The sequence below is a fragment of the Podarcis pityusensis genome, assembly GCF_964106645.2.
Source record: "Podarcis pityusensis genome assembly, chromosome: 11".
NCBI classification, from domain to species: Eukaryota; Metazoa; Chordata; class Lepidosauria; order Squamata; family Lacertidae; genus Podarcis; species Podarcis pityusensis.
In genome coordinates this window covers 17,292,168-17,311,547 of record NC_138036.1, presented here as the reverse complement: position 1 = coordinate 17,311,547, position 19,380 = coordinate 17,292,168, and the positions used below count along the sequence as shown (strand labels likewise).

General features: G+C 39.0%; 1 protein-coding gene across 3 annotated transcripts in view; it reads right to left on the bottom strand.

Moving 5' to 3' along the window:
• The window catches only part of NIPBL (NIPBL cohesin loading factor), a 129,238-nt gene that overhangs the window by 39,923 nt on the left and 69,935 nt on the right, over positions 1–19,380 (bottom strand). For 2 of the 3 annotated variants that reach the window (XM_080972171.1, XM_080972172.1), the window contains exons 9-10: positions 10,736–11,368; positions 1,679–3,187 (exon numbers count right to left, since the gene is read on the bottom strand). In XM_080972171.1, coding sequence (XP_080828297.1) covers positions 1,679–3,187; positions 10,736–11,368 — 2,142 coding nt within the window. The remainder of the gene's footprint in view (positions 1–1,678; positions 3,188–10,735; positions 11,369–19,380) is intronic. The other variant, XM_080972173.1, reaches the window with a different exon arrangement.

Here is a 19,380-nt window from a genome sequence, read left to right as displayed (position 1 = left end):
GTGCTCAAATTAAAGTCTCTGACCCAGATATTAGTTATAGATCAAGAGCTATTTAAATAAACCAGTTTTACATTAACTATCAAAGTATGCTTGTTTTACAGCTTAGTTACTATTGTCTCAGGCACATCTGTGAAAGGAAATAGTTCATTTTTTGAAGTGACAATGAAATCAAGAAATAAACCCAACTGTAGGTCTGCATTTAATAATGACAACATTCACATATCAGTGAGCCAGAAACCATGGTGTACCATGCACAAGCCCATTATACCTACTCTGCTCCTCCCTGCTTGTGCTGAGGAACATAGCTTACCATGGACATGTGAATGTAGCCATTTTTAAAATGCTAAAATGGGAGTTGTAGTTCCAGCATCAGTGACCATACAGTAATTGCTCTATTTAAGTATAGATCCCATATTTTGCAACCAAACATAGATTGAAAGCTAGCCACTCTTCTACATTCAGTTAATGTTTACAGAAATAAAGACATATAATACACTGATGCCTTCAAATATATATTTCTGAAATTTGCATTAATTATAGTTACATGTGTGTGCAATATTGAGCAAAAACATTTAAAGGAAAGGATATTAATAACTGAGAAAGGACTACCATGCGTAGAAATGAGTAGCTACAACCTGGACAAGAACAGAAATGCAAAACAAGCTGAACATGGTTAACTAGGTGTACATGGCTGATCATTGCTTATACTGTACAATATTTACAAAAACAAACTAATTTCCACTTTCTAGGTTGATATGCAGAATTAAACAGTTAGCACTAAATCTTCATCTGAGGCTCTTCCTTGTGTGCTTCTGTCAACTGAGCTTCAGCAGGCGGCTACAAGTGAAAGAATCTTCTTGATAGTGGCATACTTCCTCTTCAAAGAATTCCAGACGGCACTTACTGCAATGCCTTCTCAGCACCAAATACCGTTTTATTTTCACAAACCTACTAAATCATGATTTTTTTGAAAAATAAAAAAATCTATTTGTTTTCTTTTATCTGTTTTGATCCAAGTATACTTTGTTGATAAGGTATTAAACAGGGAAATGATTATGTAATTATTATTTCCCGAAAGCTAGGTAATCTAGGCAGATTGGTGACTTCTGTGAAATTCCAACTTTAGGACAAGCCTACACCTGGAATTTTTAGAGCCATGTTTGTTTCATTATACCAAGCTAATAAATATTGGTCATACTCAGTGTAGACCCACTGAAATTAAAAGACATGACTTAATTTAGACCCATTAAAAGTCCACATTGGTTATACTTAGCTGGATAAAACAGATAGTATTGTATTTTACTATTTTTCTGAAAAATGCAGCAGGTTACCACCAAAGATGAAAGCTAGAAACACTAAGAAATAATGCCCAAGTAAATATATAATAAACTCGATTCCACAGCTAGGCTGAAATAAAAACATGTACTTTTCCTGTGGGGTAGAAAATCAACACCTACAATACTTTTATCTTTGTTAAACAACCTTTTTGGATAATCAAGCTATATAAGTACAATCTAATACAAAACAATTATGTTTACACAAACTGATTTAGGAAAGTCATGGTTAGGAACAACAACAGCAGCAACAGCAACAAGAAAAACCCTCTTTACCAAAATTAAAATTTAGAATAAAACACACCACGATACTAAACATAATGGATAAAATCTTGAAAACCTACCTTTGTTTGATCTGGATGACTTGTTCTTGTTAGGTTTAAAACAAGAGCTTCTAGATTTGTCTTCTCTATCCTTAATAATTTTTTGTACATCATCCAAAGAAAGCTTCTGCAGAACAACGACTGGTTTAGCTCCTTTATTTAGATCCTCCACAAGCCCAATCTTCTCAACTTTGTCCTTCGGTTCACCCTTAATTTCTGATTTCCTTGCTTCGTGCATTACATTACCATCTTTATCACGTTTGATTTTTGGAATGATAAAGTGTTTCAAAGCCCCCGATCTTCCCCCCAACAAATAACTGGGAAATTCCGCTTTATTGTCTGTGTGTGCTTTGTTACCATCCATTTTGCTCTTATTACCATCTGTCCTTCGTTCATCTTTACTGTTGTGTGATTTAAAACCCGGCCTATCTGGCCTTAATTTACCAATATCACTTTTACTTTCTTGTTTAATACGAGGGCTGTCAGGTCTTGGTCTCTGATCCCCAGATGACAGCCTATCCCGGGACTCACCAGACTCATGCCTGTGTTTTCTGTCTAGTTTTTCAGGTTTTGTGTTATCAGATTTAATGATATATTTAGAGTCATGCTCGGCCTTACTCGAAGACCTCAAATACTCAGGTCTTCTCAGCTTGGATGAATCTCCTCTGTGTCTTTCTGATTCACCCCTGTCCTCAGATTTTTGTTTAAGGTTATCATGATCCCGTCTTAGAGAGTCAGAAACTGAACGTCCATCTGTCCTCTGTTTTAATGCATCAGGCCTTTCAGATTTCACTCTGGAAGGATCAGATTTCATGTCCATTTTATATTTAGATATATCAGGCTTCTTTTCTGAAGATGATTTACCAGAATCCCGCCTGTTTTCATGTCTGTGTTTGGGGGTTTCTGGCCTGCCTTCATTCTTCTGCTTTGGGGTTTCTGGCCTGCCTTCATTTTTCTGTTTTGGAGTATCTGGCCTCACTTCATTTTTCTGTTTTGGAGTCTCAGGTCGTTGCCTTATTTCCTGTTTGCCATTATTCTGCTTGCTCTCGTTTGGTTTCACATCCACCTGTCTACTCTCATGTTTGCTCTCATGTTTAATTTCTGCCTGCTTGCTTTCAGTATGTTTAGTTTCTATCCGTTTACTCTCATTTTGCTGCACTTCTGCTTGTTTGTTTTCATTGTGTTGTATTTCCACCTTTACACCTTCGGAATCTGACTTTTTCCTAGGGATGTCAGGGTGGTTTTCAGATTTTAGTTTAAGTACTCCAATAACATCCTCTTGAGGAACAAAAACAGAACCATCGTTACACTGCTTTATCTCTTCAGGCTTTTTGATGATGTCAGAGTCCTGAGTAGCAGTTGCCTGAGAGTCCGCCCGTCCTGCTTGTTGCAGATCAATACTAACCATCAAGGCTGGCCTCGACCCATTTCCTGCAGAACCTGTCTCCTGAGAAGCTGGTTTATTTCCTCCAGTAGCACCTCCAGCCTCCTGTGGATAGGAATCTTGTTTTCGTTTCTTCAAAGGCTTATCTGCAAATCAAAGAAAGAATAAATTAAAAATCTTCATTTTAGTGAATTTATCAAGGAAATGAAACATATGCATTTTTGTATGTTCATAGACTATGACACATAACTGGACTGCTGTAGAAAACAATATAACTTAAAATGAATTAGGGAAAGCTAGTGAGATTTAAAAACAAAACAGTCACACTAAATTATGTTTGAACCATCTACAGCAAGGTAGAACCAACTATACCAGCAAGAACAGGAAATAATTAAATTTCATCAACATTCATTAAATAAATAAATATTCTTTGAGGAATAAATATGATTCTGAATTACATCTGTAGCCTGAAGCATCTGTAACCCGAGGTACCACTGTATTCTGTCTAAAAGATTTGTGGTTAGCAATGAGCTTTTACAAAATTCCTGACATCCACCAGGGGGAGCCCTGAGCTCTGCTGCCTGCCAATGCAAGAACTGCTAGGCAATGCTTATTTCCAAATGTATCAGTGGGAAATGATAGGATTTGATTCCCTCCCCCCCCCCCCCAACGGAGTTGAGCTAAGACTTCACCTGTTCTGGTGGTCACTTTCATTTTCTATTTTAGTTCTGTGGCTCCTTATTCCTAAACAAACAGCCCACAATTTGGGGTAACAAAAGGGAAATAAACAAACAACTGTAGTAGCACCAAAGGGGGAGAGGAGGAAGCAAAGTAAAAATAAAAACAAAAACATCACCAATTCAAAAATATACAATAGGAAAAGCACCAGACCAAGAAAAGGCAAGTACTCAACAGAGAACAAGGAGACTCAATCATCACCAACTGCAGGCAGGAAAAGTCAGTCTGGTGTGAGGGATCACTCCTCCCACTGGAGAGGAGGCAAAAGGCTTCAGTGAACCTGCCTGTTCCTTCCAGTAGGCAGTGCCATCTCTATGAGGAACACCATCCATCATTCTCTAGTAAACCCTCCCCTGCCCCCAAAGTAAAGAACTTAAAAAACTAAAGGTAGCTAAACTAGGTCTCTTTAGTCCTGGCTGCTGAAGCAGTGGTGGAAAAGGTGGAGGAAAACCCAATTTCTGAAAGACAGGTACCATAGCACTATAAAAGTGAAGGTGGAAAGAAAATCATTGCACAGAGAAATCCTGCCTCCTACTTGACTGAGCATAGAGCAAACCAGTGCCTGGATGATTGGATAGTGCCAAAGAAAGAAATGACTAGTATTCAACAGTCACAAAGTTCATTAATAAATCTATAGCTCTTGTACAGATTTTTAGGACTACAGAAATTATAGTCCAGCAATCAGAACTCAGACCATCAGCCATGTCTTGTGGTCAGCATGACAACCCACCTATTTTTACAGTCCTCAGGAGAACGAGTTTTGCCAAGGCAGAGTGGCTTGGGGAATCAGAAAGTAAACAGACATTATACACCTGTACACTTAAAACCTCATTATTTTTGATCTCCTGGCATGCATTTGTTTGTATCCCTAAATACAACAATTTTAGTTGAACCAAAATTTCTCAAAAGCCTTTTTTTCTGAAAGTATTTGGAGATTTCACCCAGAAAAATATGTCACTTTGAAAATTTTATCTGAATGCTCTCCACCATTTTTTGTGGTGAACACTTTTTCCTTCTACAATGCCTTGGAATGGTGTTAGGTCCAGGCAATGTAAAGAATGCAAAATGGTGGCCAGGCTGCCAACAGTTTCTTGCAACAGCAGCGGGGGGATTAATGAGAAAAACAAGCTATACTACTGCTTTATAAGTTCTTACATCGGTTGTATCAGTATCCGTTAGCTACACTGATTAATGAGCTCTGATCCACAAGTACTATATTTACCTGTATGGATATTCTAAAAAAACTACTGTATGTATTCCTTATTCATTATTTATTCATTATTTAATATGCAAGTTGCTCAGTATTATTTTTGTTGTCATTCATTGTAAGTAATGTCTTTAATTTCATTATCAGCTGACGAAGAGTCTAGTTCAAAACAGTTCATCCAATCCGGATATACTGTACTGCTTATTTGCTGATTGCTGTTGAATTCGTTACGTTGGAGCACCCACCACGATACTTCTTGGGCAACGAAAGGCATCCTGCCTGCATCATGGTGTTCCTCACCAGTAACTCTTTACAGTAACTGTTTGGTTATGAACCGATATATATTATTTGGATATTACTTGGAAATTGTAAACTCTGGATGACATTCTACTACCAATTATAATATATTTATCACATTCATTAGCCACATGTTTCAATAGATATAACTACATTTACAATGGCAAGCCTAATCCCATTTCTCCTCTCTCCAGAAAAATGATGAAATGCTTATTCCCCCTTCCCCATCCCCAATTTCTCTGTCCATAAATAGGGTTGAGAATTACAATAGATCATTTGCATACAATTAGTTTAGATTACAAAACTACCAATAGTGGACATAAAACTGTCTTTTTAAAAATATGCATTAAATCCATCTCCTGATAAGAAAAAGAGTGAGACACTAGTAGAAGGAAATAGTTAATAGTTAAACAATTACCTCTGAACTCTGAAGGATGTAATCAGATTCTTTGACTTTTCATTGAATCAAAGATCAAAGTGACTGAAATCAGATCATATATAATCCTAGGAAATGAGATCCTTGGGATTATATGGAATTGGCGGAAATGACTGGCAGAATCCGAGACCAGGGAGAAGAGTTGGTGGAAGAAGATTGGAAAAAGTTTAAAGACTATTTACAGAAATACTGTAAAATTAATGAATGTTAGAAAAATGCTGGAATGAAGTTATATGGCTTTAGTAGAAATGTTGTAAGGAATTAAGTATAAATAGATTAATAGAGTATTAAAGGAAAAAATAAGGTTAGAATGTGTTAAGATAATTAATAGGATAGAAAACAGAGGAAGATGGAAAGGAATTGCTGAAACAATTAATAGAAGTGGAATACAAAAAGGGAGGTGTGAGGAGGTCGTGGAAATAAGTGAATGAAAGATGGGATATTGAAATTGTTTATTTTATTGTTTTTGTTTTGTTTTGTTAGTTTAATGTGTTTAATATGTCAATGTTATGTAGTGTTTTTGTATTGTATTGTATTGTTTTTGTAGTGTATAAATTGTTGGAAAAGTAATAAATATTTTTTTTTTTTAAAAAGGAAATGAGATCCTTGAAGCTCAATATTTAAATATGGCAAACACACCACAGAAAACAGCACAACATAAAACATGGCCACTTCCTTTTTGTTCACTTACAGGTATGTGCATACTAGAATGAAATTAAGAGAAGTCTTATAATCGCTAGAAATTTCTTAATTTGTGGAATTTTGGATAGAATTTCCTACATACAACAGAAAACTGGAAGAAGCTTAAAACAGTGATGATGCAACTCTTTGGCTTTGTGCATGAAAGGTGTGTGGAGACTTCAACACACACTCGGTGCATCAAACCATTCAAAAAGGTTGTGGACATATGTAGCTTTTCAGTTGTTTTAAATCAGATCTACATTTAGTCAAACCAATTGCTTCTCCTTTCATTGGATAAGGAATCTCAGCACAGGACTTCAATCATGGCTTGGAACTATGTTATTCTAAATGCATGCATTTTTACACATACTGACTCACAGTCCATCAAAGCCCACCTAAAACTGTCATTATTTGCTCGAGTTATGTTGCCTAGCCCACTATCTCCAGAATCTATTCAAGCATTACAGACCCCTGGATTTACCTCACTAAAACAACAACAACGAGCACTCCAATTTGAGATCATCCAGAATCTCAACTTATCCTATGTTCTGTAATTTATGAATCAGATTTTATATATTATCCATTCCTTGAGCCACATAATTAATAGAAGCTGCACTGACTCATGTAGAATGTTGATGGATAGTCAAACAATTTGATGTTGATCTGTGTATTTTTAACTCAGGAAATGAATTTTCAATTAATAGTATCAAACTTACAGTGGTATCTCTCAGTTCATTTTTCTCAAGCTCTCACTAGTAGACAATGTGGCAAGGCAAAAAGCTGCTATGATACAGTTATAATTCAGATCTCCTGGGCTACTAAATCTTTTAAGTATATCTAACTGGGCACAAGATTTGTTCTGACTGTCAAGCTTTCCTCAACATACCTTGAAAAGCGCAATCCACACATCACAGCAGCATTTTTAGTTTACATATCCCAAATATCTGGGAATGGGTTGAGGGGAGGGGAAAGCAGAATGTTTTTTTTAAAAAAAAAGTTTATAAAAAAGCAAAAAAAGGTAAATATGGATTTGTAATGATTAGGAAGCTGATTTCAGGACACCTTCATATTGTGTCACTAACATTAAGATGTAACACACGTTTCTGAACCAGCTGTAAGAATACATAAGTGAGAATGATCTGATAAATTTAGTAAAAGTATTAGATTTACAAGAGAAAAAAGAAACACTAAATCTGTATACAAGTAAAGTAATGCCAATCAACACTTTGAAACATAATTATGCTAAACCATTAAAACAGATTAAAGCTTCATTAAAGGGAAAATGAATTTTAGACTTTGTATCACACACTTGGTGTCTTCTGACAGCTGAAATAGTGACCTGGTATGGTACGGGCTTCCATCACTGAAATATAGCTCTACTGTTGTAGTAAATTATGCAGGACATGGCATTCTTATCTAATGGCACAACAGTGATTGCATCAGATTATTAGGGAAAGGCACTCCCAAACTTTTCATGTTGGTGACACACTTTTTAGACATACATAATTTTGCAAGACAGTAAATCAGTTTTATTAACAAATTAGAGGTTAAACTAACCACTTTCCAGCCCCGGTAGGAGCACGGAGAGCATTCACGAGACACACCGCAGCCAACATGCTGACGTGTCACAACACACAGTTTGAAAAGTTCTGCTCTACTTGCTACCTATCCTTCGCATAGCACCATCTATTTAACATCTTCTCAATCTCACAGGGTATGGAAAGCATTCCTGTTACTATAGGATCTGATACCTCTCTCCCACGTCTGCAGCAGCTGCAAGGCATGTGTGCATTGCACCCATTGTCCCAGCTCTAGGTTTAACCCAGAAGAGGGAAACATTCCTCCATTGTCCATACTGGCAAAGACACAACAAACAAGGGCAATTCCCATGGTCTTATCAGGTGCTATAAAATTTACTGAGAGCTATCATTTCAAAGAAAAAAAGAGGCAGCATGTATGCTGATTGGACTATTTCACTGGACCAATGGAGCTAAAACAATGTCATCTACACTGATTTCAGAAGAACTAATGTAAGTGTTTGTATTTACAAACCATGGTATCACTGATATCTTATACCTCCTAGATATTTCAGATTTAGAAAACTGGTGGTGTTGTATGTTAGCAATGCTCTGCCGAATTACTTGAGATGTCCAATTTTAACCAATTATGGATAAAACGTTACAATTGAAATTGCAGGCAACTCTTTGTCAATGGACCCTAAGATGGCTCTATGCTATTTCAAGATATCGCTGTTTGCAACTAGAACTGGTGATTAACTTATTGGTGTCAGACCAAATATGTATCACAAGCTATTGGAAAAAAGAATTTCAAAGGTATAAACTAGTGTTCAGACAACTTTTAAAATAAAGACGGAGCCCTTTTCCTATGTCTTTTACTAGTATTGACTATCCAACAATTCAGTAGGTTTGGTTGTCTTTCCATTTCTCCATGAAGCAGATGTTGAGGAAATGCTGCCAAAATGCTTTAACAATGAAATGTAAGTAGGCTACATGGATATTCCCATACTGAACAGCAACAGCCATTTCTATTATCTCAGTGTGGAGGCAAGCAGAACACTGCAAGGTAAAATGTCAATCATGATGATTTTGCCTGCCAATAGTCTCCCCTGAGAGACTTGACATGCTCTATCTTTTATTGCTGCTTTGTGCACATGTCCAGCAGCATTTTTACCCTAACTGTGGATCTGCACCTGTTCAAAAGGCCAGAATAAGAGTAACTAAGTTGCTTCTGATGAGGCAAAGTTAGCAGCCCAGATGGAGACAAAAAATTGCTTGGGGTACCAACTAGCAAAATTCTGAGGTGAGAGCAACTATTTGATCAAATTCCCCTCTCATTCCCAAGCATGTTAAGCATCCATTCATAGAAGTGAGAATCCATATGCAGGAGCCACAGCTGTTTTCCCTCTCTTTTCCCTCCATATCTTCTCCCCCTTGCAAGGAGAAAGTTTGCCTTGAACTAGCCAGGAGAAGTTGGAGAGCTGTGCCTGCAGCCTTAATTGTGATGAAACTTGAGAGTTTGTTCTATTTGAGAGAAGTGCTGCCCATAAACTTTTCCTCTCTTTGTACCCACCTCCCCACCAATGACTTGCCCAAAGTGCATGTAGTTCTATCCTCTTGGTGACAGAGCTAAACTTGTGCCAACTTAGGAACTGCCTATTTCATATTTTCTTCTTCTCTTCCTACTCTTCCACTTCCTTCCTCAAAAAAATCCCACTTCCCCCCTAAATATAACTCCCATTCTATCTACTAACAACAAATCTGGGGGGGGGGGGGGAATAGCACACTAAGCTCAACTGAACACAAAGTTACATTTCCAAGTAAACATGCAAATAAAAGCTCTCCAGGTCTGATGACGACAAACTCTGGTGATCTGTTATCTTACTTTTATGAAATTGTTCAACCTAGTTCTAGTATGGCTTTCAATCACTCATATCTTGGTGACATTTCTGACTATATATGCATTGGGTAGATATTAGATGTATCTCCTAAAATGAATTAATTTAGTTTTTTAAGTAGAGTAGGTTCGCAAGTCTGTTATTTTGATAATGAAAGATGTTACTAGTTTTATTTGTGGTTAAACAAGCACAGGATTGATATTAGTTCCATTCTTTCCCTCCCTTCTTTTCTTCTTATTTCTCATCACTTGAGGTAATGAGGGGGGAGCACAAGGCAGAATTGATCAGCGTTGGATTATGATGTTTAGAAAAATAATATACTAAATGCAATCACTGTAACAAGATCTTTGTGTGATGTTAAGTCTCTGGTGTGTAGTTCAGATGTAAATGTCTACTGATAAAGGGAGGTCACTACAATTGTGTCCAGCTCCAGCCACATTTTTTCCAGCTAGATTCACCACCAGTATGTTGTAACTGGCTCTGGCAAATATACACACGCAAAAACCAGATCCTGCAAGCTGAAAGTCTGCCCACCTTAACAAATGCATTACAGGATGAATGCTGCAAAAAGTGGCTATCATCAATTACAAAGCTTTTCCCTTATCCCTTGCTCTACTCTTGAGAAGACAAATGCAAGTTACAGTAAACAGCCCTCCCTATCCTATGTCAATCCAATTGAGTTCAGTAGCACTTATCTCCAAGTGAGTATACACAAGATTACAACCTAAATTGTATTCCTTTTCGGTTTAAGAGAGATTTGTCACACTACAAGTTTGTTCTCTAAATATTTAGACACCACTAATCACCAACTTTGTACTAAGGATGTGAATTTATATGGAGATTATGGTTTATTTTCAAGGGCTTCTAGGGGATAGGAAATTTGATTAAATATAAATACAGCACATACGCAACAGTTTTACCTTTGTCTTGCACTTCTTTTGAAAACCGTTCCCTTTCAATAGCTGATTCCCGTTCTATCCGTTCAATTTCAGCCAATGCATCCAATTCTACTTCATCATATGGCGTGATAGTTCCATGTTGTGAAACCTGTTGATGCGTCTGTACCAAAGGATTTTGAGGTTGTTTTGCAGAAACGGAAGTGTTCGGCTGTAAAACAGGCACTTGTTGTGCCTGAAGGAATGCTGTTTGTTCATGCTGCGGCAAACACTGAGCAGCATTTAATGGGCGATTAATATCCTGTGGAGTAACTGGTGTTTTAGAAGTCTGTCCTGGATACTGCACATTAAAGGAAATGTCCCCTTCTGACACGTTACTGTTTTCCAAACCAGAAAGCATATCATCCTGCTGGTCCATATCTGAAGATCTTACACGAGTAAGTCTTAACGTAAGTTTAGTAGAGTCCTTAGATGGAGAGCTAATGATATCATACATTGCAGCTTTTTCAGTCTGGTCTTTTTCATCCTTGCCTAACTTCATTTTCTTTTGTTTCTTTTGCTTTCTTTCAGGAGAATCTAATAATATGTCTGGGGGAACATCTCTAGGTGATGAGTAAGGTGGAGGCTGAGACTGAAGTATTAAAGGTGGTCTTGATCCTAGAATAATAATTCAGAAAAACTGAACAGTTATGTTGGTTCACATTTCTATGAAAGCACACAAAAATAGTCTTTATTAGTAATTTGTACTTGTACAGATATTTGCACTTACAAAATGGCAAAAACTCAGTTTAGAGGAATATTGAGGTCTGTAATATTCACTATAACCCACCTATAATATCTGCAGTAAAAGATGCCTGTAACTCCTAGCAATTTAGCAATCCACATCTAACATGAGAGGTACCAAGAGGTAGAAACCATTTTGGGACTGTGCTCAACCGGGGCAGGGCTTCAACTATTAAAGAATGGAGTTAATCAAAATGCATCCAAGGCCATGGGGGAGAACAAAGTTTAAAGATAGCTAGCTTCTCACTAGAGTCCAGTGATCAAAGCCCAAAATAATGAGCTGTAGACAGCAAATTGGACTGCAACTAACACATATCCATACACACATACACACACACATGCAGCGTCATGCGAGTTCCCTACTCTTAAGGATCTGAGAAAGGAAAATGACTCTAATAGATTAGCTGGTTTTGCCTCTTTCAGCAACTGGAACAGGCCTCTCACATGAGTCTGGCATAATTTTTACATACCAATACATTTTCTACTTACAAACAGCTGAAAGTATTGCTTTAGCCATGTTGCCTACTGTTATTGTTTGTTAACTACCCCCCCCCCCAAGATTAACCAGTTATGTGAAAGATGTTGGTAAAGTCCATTTGCCATTACATCCTATACTAATTAAAAGCATTCATTTGCACTGACACACTACTCACTACCCTTCTGTGCTATCTAAAAAGTGTCTGAAGTAACACACAAAGTTTAACATCCACAAAAATTTCCTCATATAAGGTTCTTCCTCTACTTAAGTACAGAGGTAGAAAAGGGTGATTAAATTGTATGCCACGGCTGTATTTTCTGCTAGTGAAGCACAGTGATAGAGAATTTGTAGTAGTTCATGGTACTGCCAGCAACTGAATGCTTTAAACACAGTAGCAGATAGGTCACATTCTGTGAACTAACAGAAGTCATATTCAAACTCAAATTACTTAGGTCTTCAGGTTTATACAAGTAATGCAATAATGTTAAATTTAAAATAGAGTCCACATTAAAAACATGGATCTCTGCCTCTCTCTGTATGCTTTATTCATCTTCTTTCCCTTTGCATTTTTGCAGTTATTTACTGCCATTTCTACATTTTCCAGCCTGTAAATTTGTCAGCCTTGATAGCATGTTTTTGCAAGAGACACAATCTATTAATAGTGATTAATCTGTAATGCCCCAAACTCTACATTCCAAAGGAAGCATTTACTTCTCTAGGGCAGCACTGTAGCTGCAAAAAGGGCTTGCAGCCCCAGGGGAAAGTGTCACAGGGATTACCAACTAGCGCTGAACTTCGGGAATCACCAATCACATTCTAAATTTTGCTCTACATCTTAGGGTGTGTATTTTTTAAGTACATCTGAGAAGGCTGCACAGTTAGAACATCAGATAAACACACACTATTTAATATAACAGCACTCAAAGTACTTATATGAACTCATTCTCAGAAAGCAATTAGCTTTTTTTTAAATTAGGGATCCATACTGTTCCGCTACTTTGTGATACAATAAATCCAGCAATTGAAAAAGCTGCACAGGAAGATTGAAGAATTCCTCTCCTATTATTATTATTTTTCAATGATAAGCATCAAATAAGGATGCTTTACATACAGTTATCTTTTACCAGAAAGGGAGTTGGGCTAGTTGACTCAGTTAGGTCCCATCTAACTCAGAGATGTTGCAATATTTGTTATTTAAGTTACCAGTAGAGAATTTTGCTGAATTTAGGATGGTTATAAACAGTCTTGTCTTCTGAAGAATGCTTTTGCAGATGATTGTAGGTGGGGCTTGCAGAAATTTGGATTGTGTTGATGACCAGGCATCAATTCAAACTTGTAAGTATACTCTACAGAGATGCAAGAGCCCCCTTTTCCAGATATTTCACTAGGCAGCATGATCTGTCTGATAGCGTCTATGAGTGATTTATCCTTAGCCAAGCACTCTCCCATGAGCAGGGACATTTTCAATTGCTTCTCTAGCCTCATGTTCATGTGCAGCCTCAATACATCCAACAACAGGTGACTCAGCTTCTTTGGTATCAGCAACTTTCAGGTTCAGGAGTAATCCAAAACTTTGCAAAGGCTCACCGCTTCATCAGTTTGCTTGTTAATAGATAATCCACTAGTCAGGTAGTAAATCTACATCACTTTGGTATTTATGCTTCTTTTCCCCAAAGTACTAATAAGTCTTCTCTTAAGATGATCCTGTGAGTCTCAGGATGGTGCTTCACCTCTATTAAGCAAATATTCTGCAGTCTCTATAGTTGAAATTCACCTTCACTGTGATGTTTCCCCATCCATAAAAGTGTGACAATATAGTACATATTTGGGGATCCTAAAAGTATAAGTTTTGCCACTATATGAGATATTTCCACTAATTGAAGAAACAAATCACTCCAGATGGCGCCTTCATATTTCTTTTCCCCCTTTAGATGGGACTGGTCACAGTTGGAAGGGATTTTTCAAGCCCTCACCTAGTATCCAGAAATTAATTCACATACTTGTATATATAGAAAAATGAATATCCCATGTAACAACACACTGGAATGCAAAACATGTCAGCTTTTTCTGCATGGCAATGAATGAAAGAATAAAAACTTTGTTGATTTAGTATTGAGAAGTCACTAGTCACACAAACCATTACAATATGTTTCAGTGAGTATATTGTCCAAGTACAGATGACCCCAAAACTATTATTCCATAGAGTTAAATGAGTTATTAAATGAGTTTAATGCCTTCTCAATTATATTAGTACAAGTACTTTTTTAATAACTTGGAAGTAAAGTATAACAAAATTTATTTATTATCTAAGTGGTCCTCAGGCAAGCCAGAAACTTCTAGGGGCAATATTTAATGTCTCCAAGTAGAATAATAATAATAATAATAATAATAATAATAATAATAATAATTTGTTACGGCCGAAGACCAGTTCAAAAGTCTCCAAGTAAAAATATAAGTTCATTCAAAAGGTCCATCTTCTACTTAAAATGTGAGTATAAGATGAAGGCAAGACACCAAGAAACAAAGTTTTACATGCCATACAGGATTTTCTTTTATTTCTCCTTTATTTTTATCATGAGGAAAACTCCTGATCATTCTTCATGTTTGTGGACTGATGCTGCTCTTCACTCTTGAAAAAAGTGTGACCCCTACAAAGTGTTGATTTTCTTATTCCGTCCCTAACAACTTTTTCCAAGGCAGAATGGTTTCCACCAGTCTAGAAATTCTAGAAGATCAGCAGTTTTGCAGAATACAAACCTTATGAAGATTATCAATCTAGTCAACCTTGCCTCCAATTCAAGGCATAACAGTTTAAATACACTTGACGATCATATGGAGCTAGAGAACGGATCATCTCTGCAACATACATGCAGCATAACAGACACTGTAAAGATCTAATTTACAAGGTAGCGTATCATAAACTTAATGCCACTCTAGGGTTGAAACAAAATCAATAAGCATTTAAAGTTTGCTATTAGTCTTCATACACTGGTTAACCAATTCAAACTTTCCTTAAAAAGGAAACACAAGAGCTAAAGGCCCTGGTTCCAGCTCTACCCACAGCAAACTAGTCACGCATAGCAAGTGGTGCCTCAGTGAACATCCACATCCTAGTGTGTGTATAAAAATTCATTCAGCCAGTTTGAGTGAGCCTGGATGAGCCTCTGCATAACATAAACATACAGAAGTCTGTTTCAGAATTTTCCCTGGATCAGGACAAACAGAAACATTCTTAAAGTCAAAAAATTGGTTTGTTGGCATCAACACTTTTACTTCTTTTAAAGAATGATCACACACACACCCCTCTCTAATATTTTAGGGGTAAGAACTAGCCTGCCATTTTTAAAAATAATGGTATTAAAGGCATGCCTTTGGTCTAATACAGTGCAACAAAAGGGTGATATAAATTTAAACTAATATTCAAGCCTTTGAAGAAAAAAGATTGTCTGCCACCTACAAGCAAAGTAGTGGTTATCCATTCCCATGAACCTTCTTCTAATGCCAACTGTGTGGGACACGGGTGGCGCTGTGGGTTAAACCACAAAGCCTAGGACTTGCCGATCAGAAGGTCGGCGGTTCGAATCCCCGTGACGGGGTGAGCTCCTGTTGCTCGGTCCCTGTTCTTGCCAACCTAGCAGTTTCAAAGCACGTCAAAGTGCAAGTAGATAAGTAGGTACCGCTCCAGAGGGAAGGTAAACGGCGTTTCCGTGTGTTGCTCTGGTTCGCCAGAAGCGGCTTAGTCATGCTGGCCACATGACCCGGAAGCTGTACGCCGGCTCCCTCGGCCAATAAAGCGAGATGAGCGCTGCAACCCCAGAGTCGGTCACGACTGGACCTAATGGTCAGGGGTCCCTTTACCTTTACCTTTAATGCCAACTATAAAATGTGATCAACATATATGGCTCCTATCATGCAAGATCTGCAAATATGTTAGGACAAATGCTAACCATTTGATTAGCTTGTGATTATTTAGGCTTTGTTTCTTCATCTAGTGCCCACCTATTCTTGGATGTCAAATAACTGGACTTTTAATGCTGGAACTTGGTATCAAATCACAACTATTCCATTTTTCAACCACTTCTCAGGAAGTATCAGTTAAACAAGCTAAGGCAAAGAAAATACTTTTTAAAAGCATGGAATAAACATGCACCATTTAATAATGGGAATCGAAGGGAATGGTAGGCATCACAAAGGGTGCAGACAATGGAGACAACTTGAATCTGGTGCTTGTATCTGCCTCTCCACAGCCCCATGACACTGTTGGGTGCTCATCCACTGTGCTCAATAGCTAAGTGGTGCTGTTGCTAAATTCAAGGTAATGAATAATAAGACCATGCTCACACATGATCTAATTGTTGATAAAGGTGCTGACCAGGGTGTGCATTACCAAGAAAAAAGAATATAAGAAGAGCCTGCTGGATCAGTTAAGTCACCTATCTAGTCCAGCATCCTGTTCTCACAGTGGCCAATCAGATGCCTGTGGGAAACCAACAAGCAGGACCCAAGCACAAGAGCACCATTCCCTCCTGTGGTTTCCAAAAACTAGTATTCATAACCATTACTGATGGCACAGCCATCATTGCTAGTAGCCATTGAAAGCTCTACTGACTCCCTCTCCTGAACTTGTCAAATCCTCTTTTAAAGCCATCCAAGACGGGAGCCATCACTGCCTCCTGTGGGAGTTAATTCCTTAGTTTAATGGCGCAATATGTAAAGAAGTACTCTTTTTACATTTGCTGAATCTTCCAGCATTCAGCTTCTTGTATGTCTGCAAGTTCTAGTGTTATGAGAGAGGGAGAAAAACTTTCATCTATCCACTTTCTCTATGCCATGCATAATTTTATAAACTTCTATCATGTAACCTCTTAGTCGCGTTTTCTGTAAACAATGAAGTCCCAAATCTTGCAACCTTTCCTTATAGAGGATTTGCTCTATCCCCTTGATCATTTTGGTTACCCTTTTCTGAATATTTTCCAACTCCATGAAATCCTTTTCACAATAAGGTGTGAGCAGGAGAGAAGGGTGAGCCATATCTTTCCCAGTTCTGTCCCACTGTGTACTCAGTGCAGCACCAACCCAGGCTAGAGAGATGGGATTACTGTGGTTCATCAAAGTTCATTCTCCCTCATCCGGAAATCTCTATGCCCCAGGGCTGGACCAGAGGGTCTGCATCTGACTCTGGGACTTAGGGACACATTAGGCATGCTGTTGTTGTACCACCCACCAAGCTGCCCTGACTGAGCAAGTCTTGGGCGTGGTGTTGTAGGAATCTCAGACAATAGTTCTGGGTGGTCAACAAGCATGCCAAGCCTGCAGTTGGAGCAGCTCACAATTTCATGGCCTCCATGGCAGCTGTCTCAGATACCCTTTACTTTGTCTTTGCTCCAAGTGGGGAAAGGGGTGGTCTAGAAATAGCAGCAGGTGGGTGTCTCTGTGCCTCTGTTGTCATGGTCAGACCACTTCCTAGTGAAGATTGGACTTCCTAGTGAAGCTAGCAGTATCCCCACTGCAAGGGTGGGGGAGCGATTAAGATAGTCTGCTCTTTGAGACTTAGGGATCCTGATGGAAACTGCTTTGGTCATCCTGTATTTTGACTTCTGTTGGGAGAATGTGTGTGCCCATTATTTGTCTTTAATCTCAGCTTTCAATACCACTGACCACGTTATCTTTCTGGAATGGCTGTCTGAGTTGGGGGTAGGTGGCATCACTGTGTAGTAGTTCCAATACTACTTGGATGATTGTTTCCAGAAGGTGGTGCTTGGGGAGTGTCATCCGGTCCCATGAAGTCTTCAATGTGGGGTTCCAGAGAATTCAGATTAATTCCCCATGTTGTTCGACATCTGCAGGAAATCACTGAGTGGGGTCATCTCAAGTCTTGAGTACATTATCAGCAATATGCTATTGATGCACAGCTCATCTTCTTTATATCTTCAGCTGCAGCAGTGGATATGTTGGACCAATGTCTTGCCTCATTAATAGACTGGATGAGAGCCAATAAACTGAAGCTCAATCCAGAGAAGACCGAGGCACCATTAGTGGATGGTTCCCTAGACTGGTGAATGGGAGGTGGCCTTCTCTGGATAGGGTTACATTCCCTCTGAAGGAGCAGGTTCATAGCTTGGTGGTACTTCTGGATCCATTACTGTCACTTGAGGCTCAAGTGGTCTTGGTCATGCTGCTTCCATCAGTTTCAACAGGAGGTGCAGTTACAGTGGTGCCCCGCAAGATGAATGCCTCGCAAGATGAAAAACTCGCTAGACGAAAGGGTTTTTCGTTTTTTGAGGTGCTTCGCAAGACGAATTTCCCTATGGGCTTGCTTCGCAAGACGAAAACGTCTTGCAAGTTTGTTTCCTTTTTCGTAAAACCGTTAATACCCAGAGGTGAAGAGGTGCAGTTGCGACTTGACTTCGAGGAGCAACTCATAGCACGCAGTGTGGTAGCCTTTTTTGAGGTTTTTGAAGACTTTGGTGATTTTTGAAGCTTTTCAAAAAGTTCTTTTGCAGCCATTTGGTAAGTTAAACTTTTAAAACTTTTTTGGGGGGTTTTGGATTTTGGGTTGGGGTGTTTGGAATTCAAGGACTTGGTGTTGGGGAGGGGTTTGCAAGAATCTGGAAGCTTGTGTGTTTTTTTCTGCATTTTTATGATTTTTTGTGACCATTGGGCCACTCTGCTGTTTTTTTAAAAAAAATCTGGATTTGAATTTCTGTGTGATGGGTGGCTGGGTGCTTTTGAATTTTTTGGATGTGAAGCACTGATTTTTTTGGGGGGGGGGTGCGCAGGTAGGAGCTGTGCTGCCATGGGACCCAAGAAGACTGCTGCTGCAGAGGCCGGCGAGGGGAAGAAGGAGAAGGTTACGCTGGAAATGAAGAAGGAGATCATCCGGAAGCACGACGGTGGAATGCGTGTGACAGACCTCGCCAGGGAGTACGGGAGGAATCCCATCGACCATCGGGACCATCCTGAAGATGAGGGAGAAGATCCTTGCGACTGATGCAGCCAAGGGAGTCACCAGGATCGTGAAGAACCGCCCAGCTGTTCTGGAGGAGGTCGAGAAGTTGCTGCTCATCTGGTTAGAAGAGAAGCAGCGTGCAGGGGACACAGTGACTGAGGCCGTCATTTGTGAGAAGGCCAAGGCCTTGCACGCAGACCTCGTCCGGGAACAGCCAGGAACCTCAGGTGAGCCAGAAGTCTTCAAGGCAAGCAGAGGCTGGTTTGACCGGTTCAAGACAAGATCTGGAATCCACAGCGTGCTCAGGCAGGGAGAGGCTGCCAGTTCTGATGTTTCTGCGGCTGAAGACTTTGCAGCAGAGTTCCTGGAGGTTGTGAAGACGGAGGGCTACGTTCCACAGCAGGTCTTCAACTGCGACGAGACCGGGCTGTTTTGGAAGAGGATGCCCAAAAGGACTTT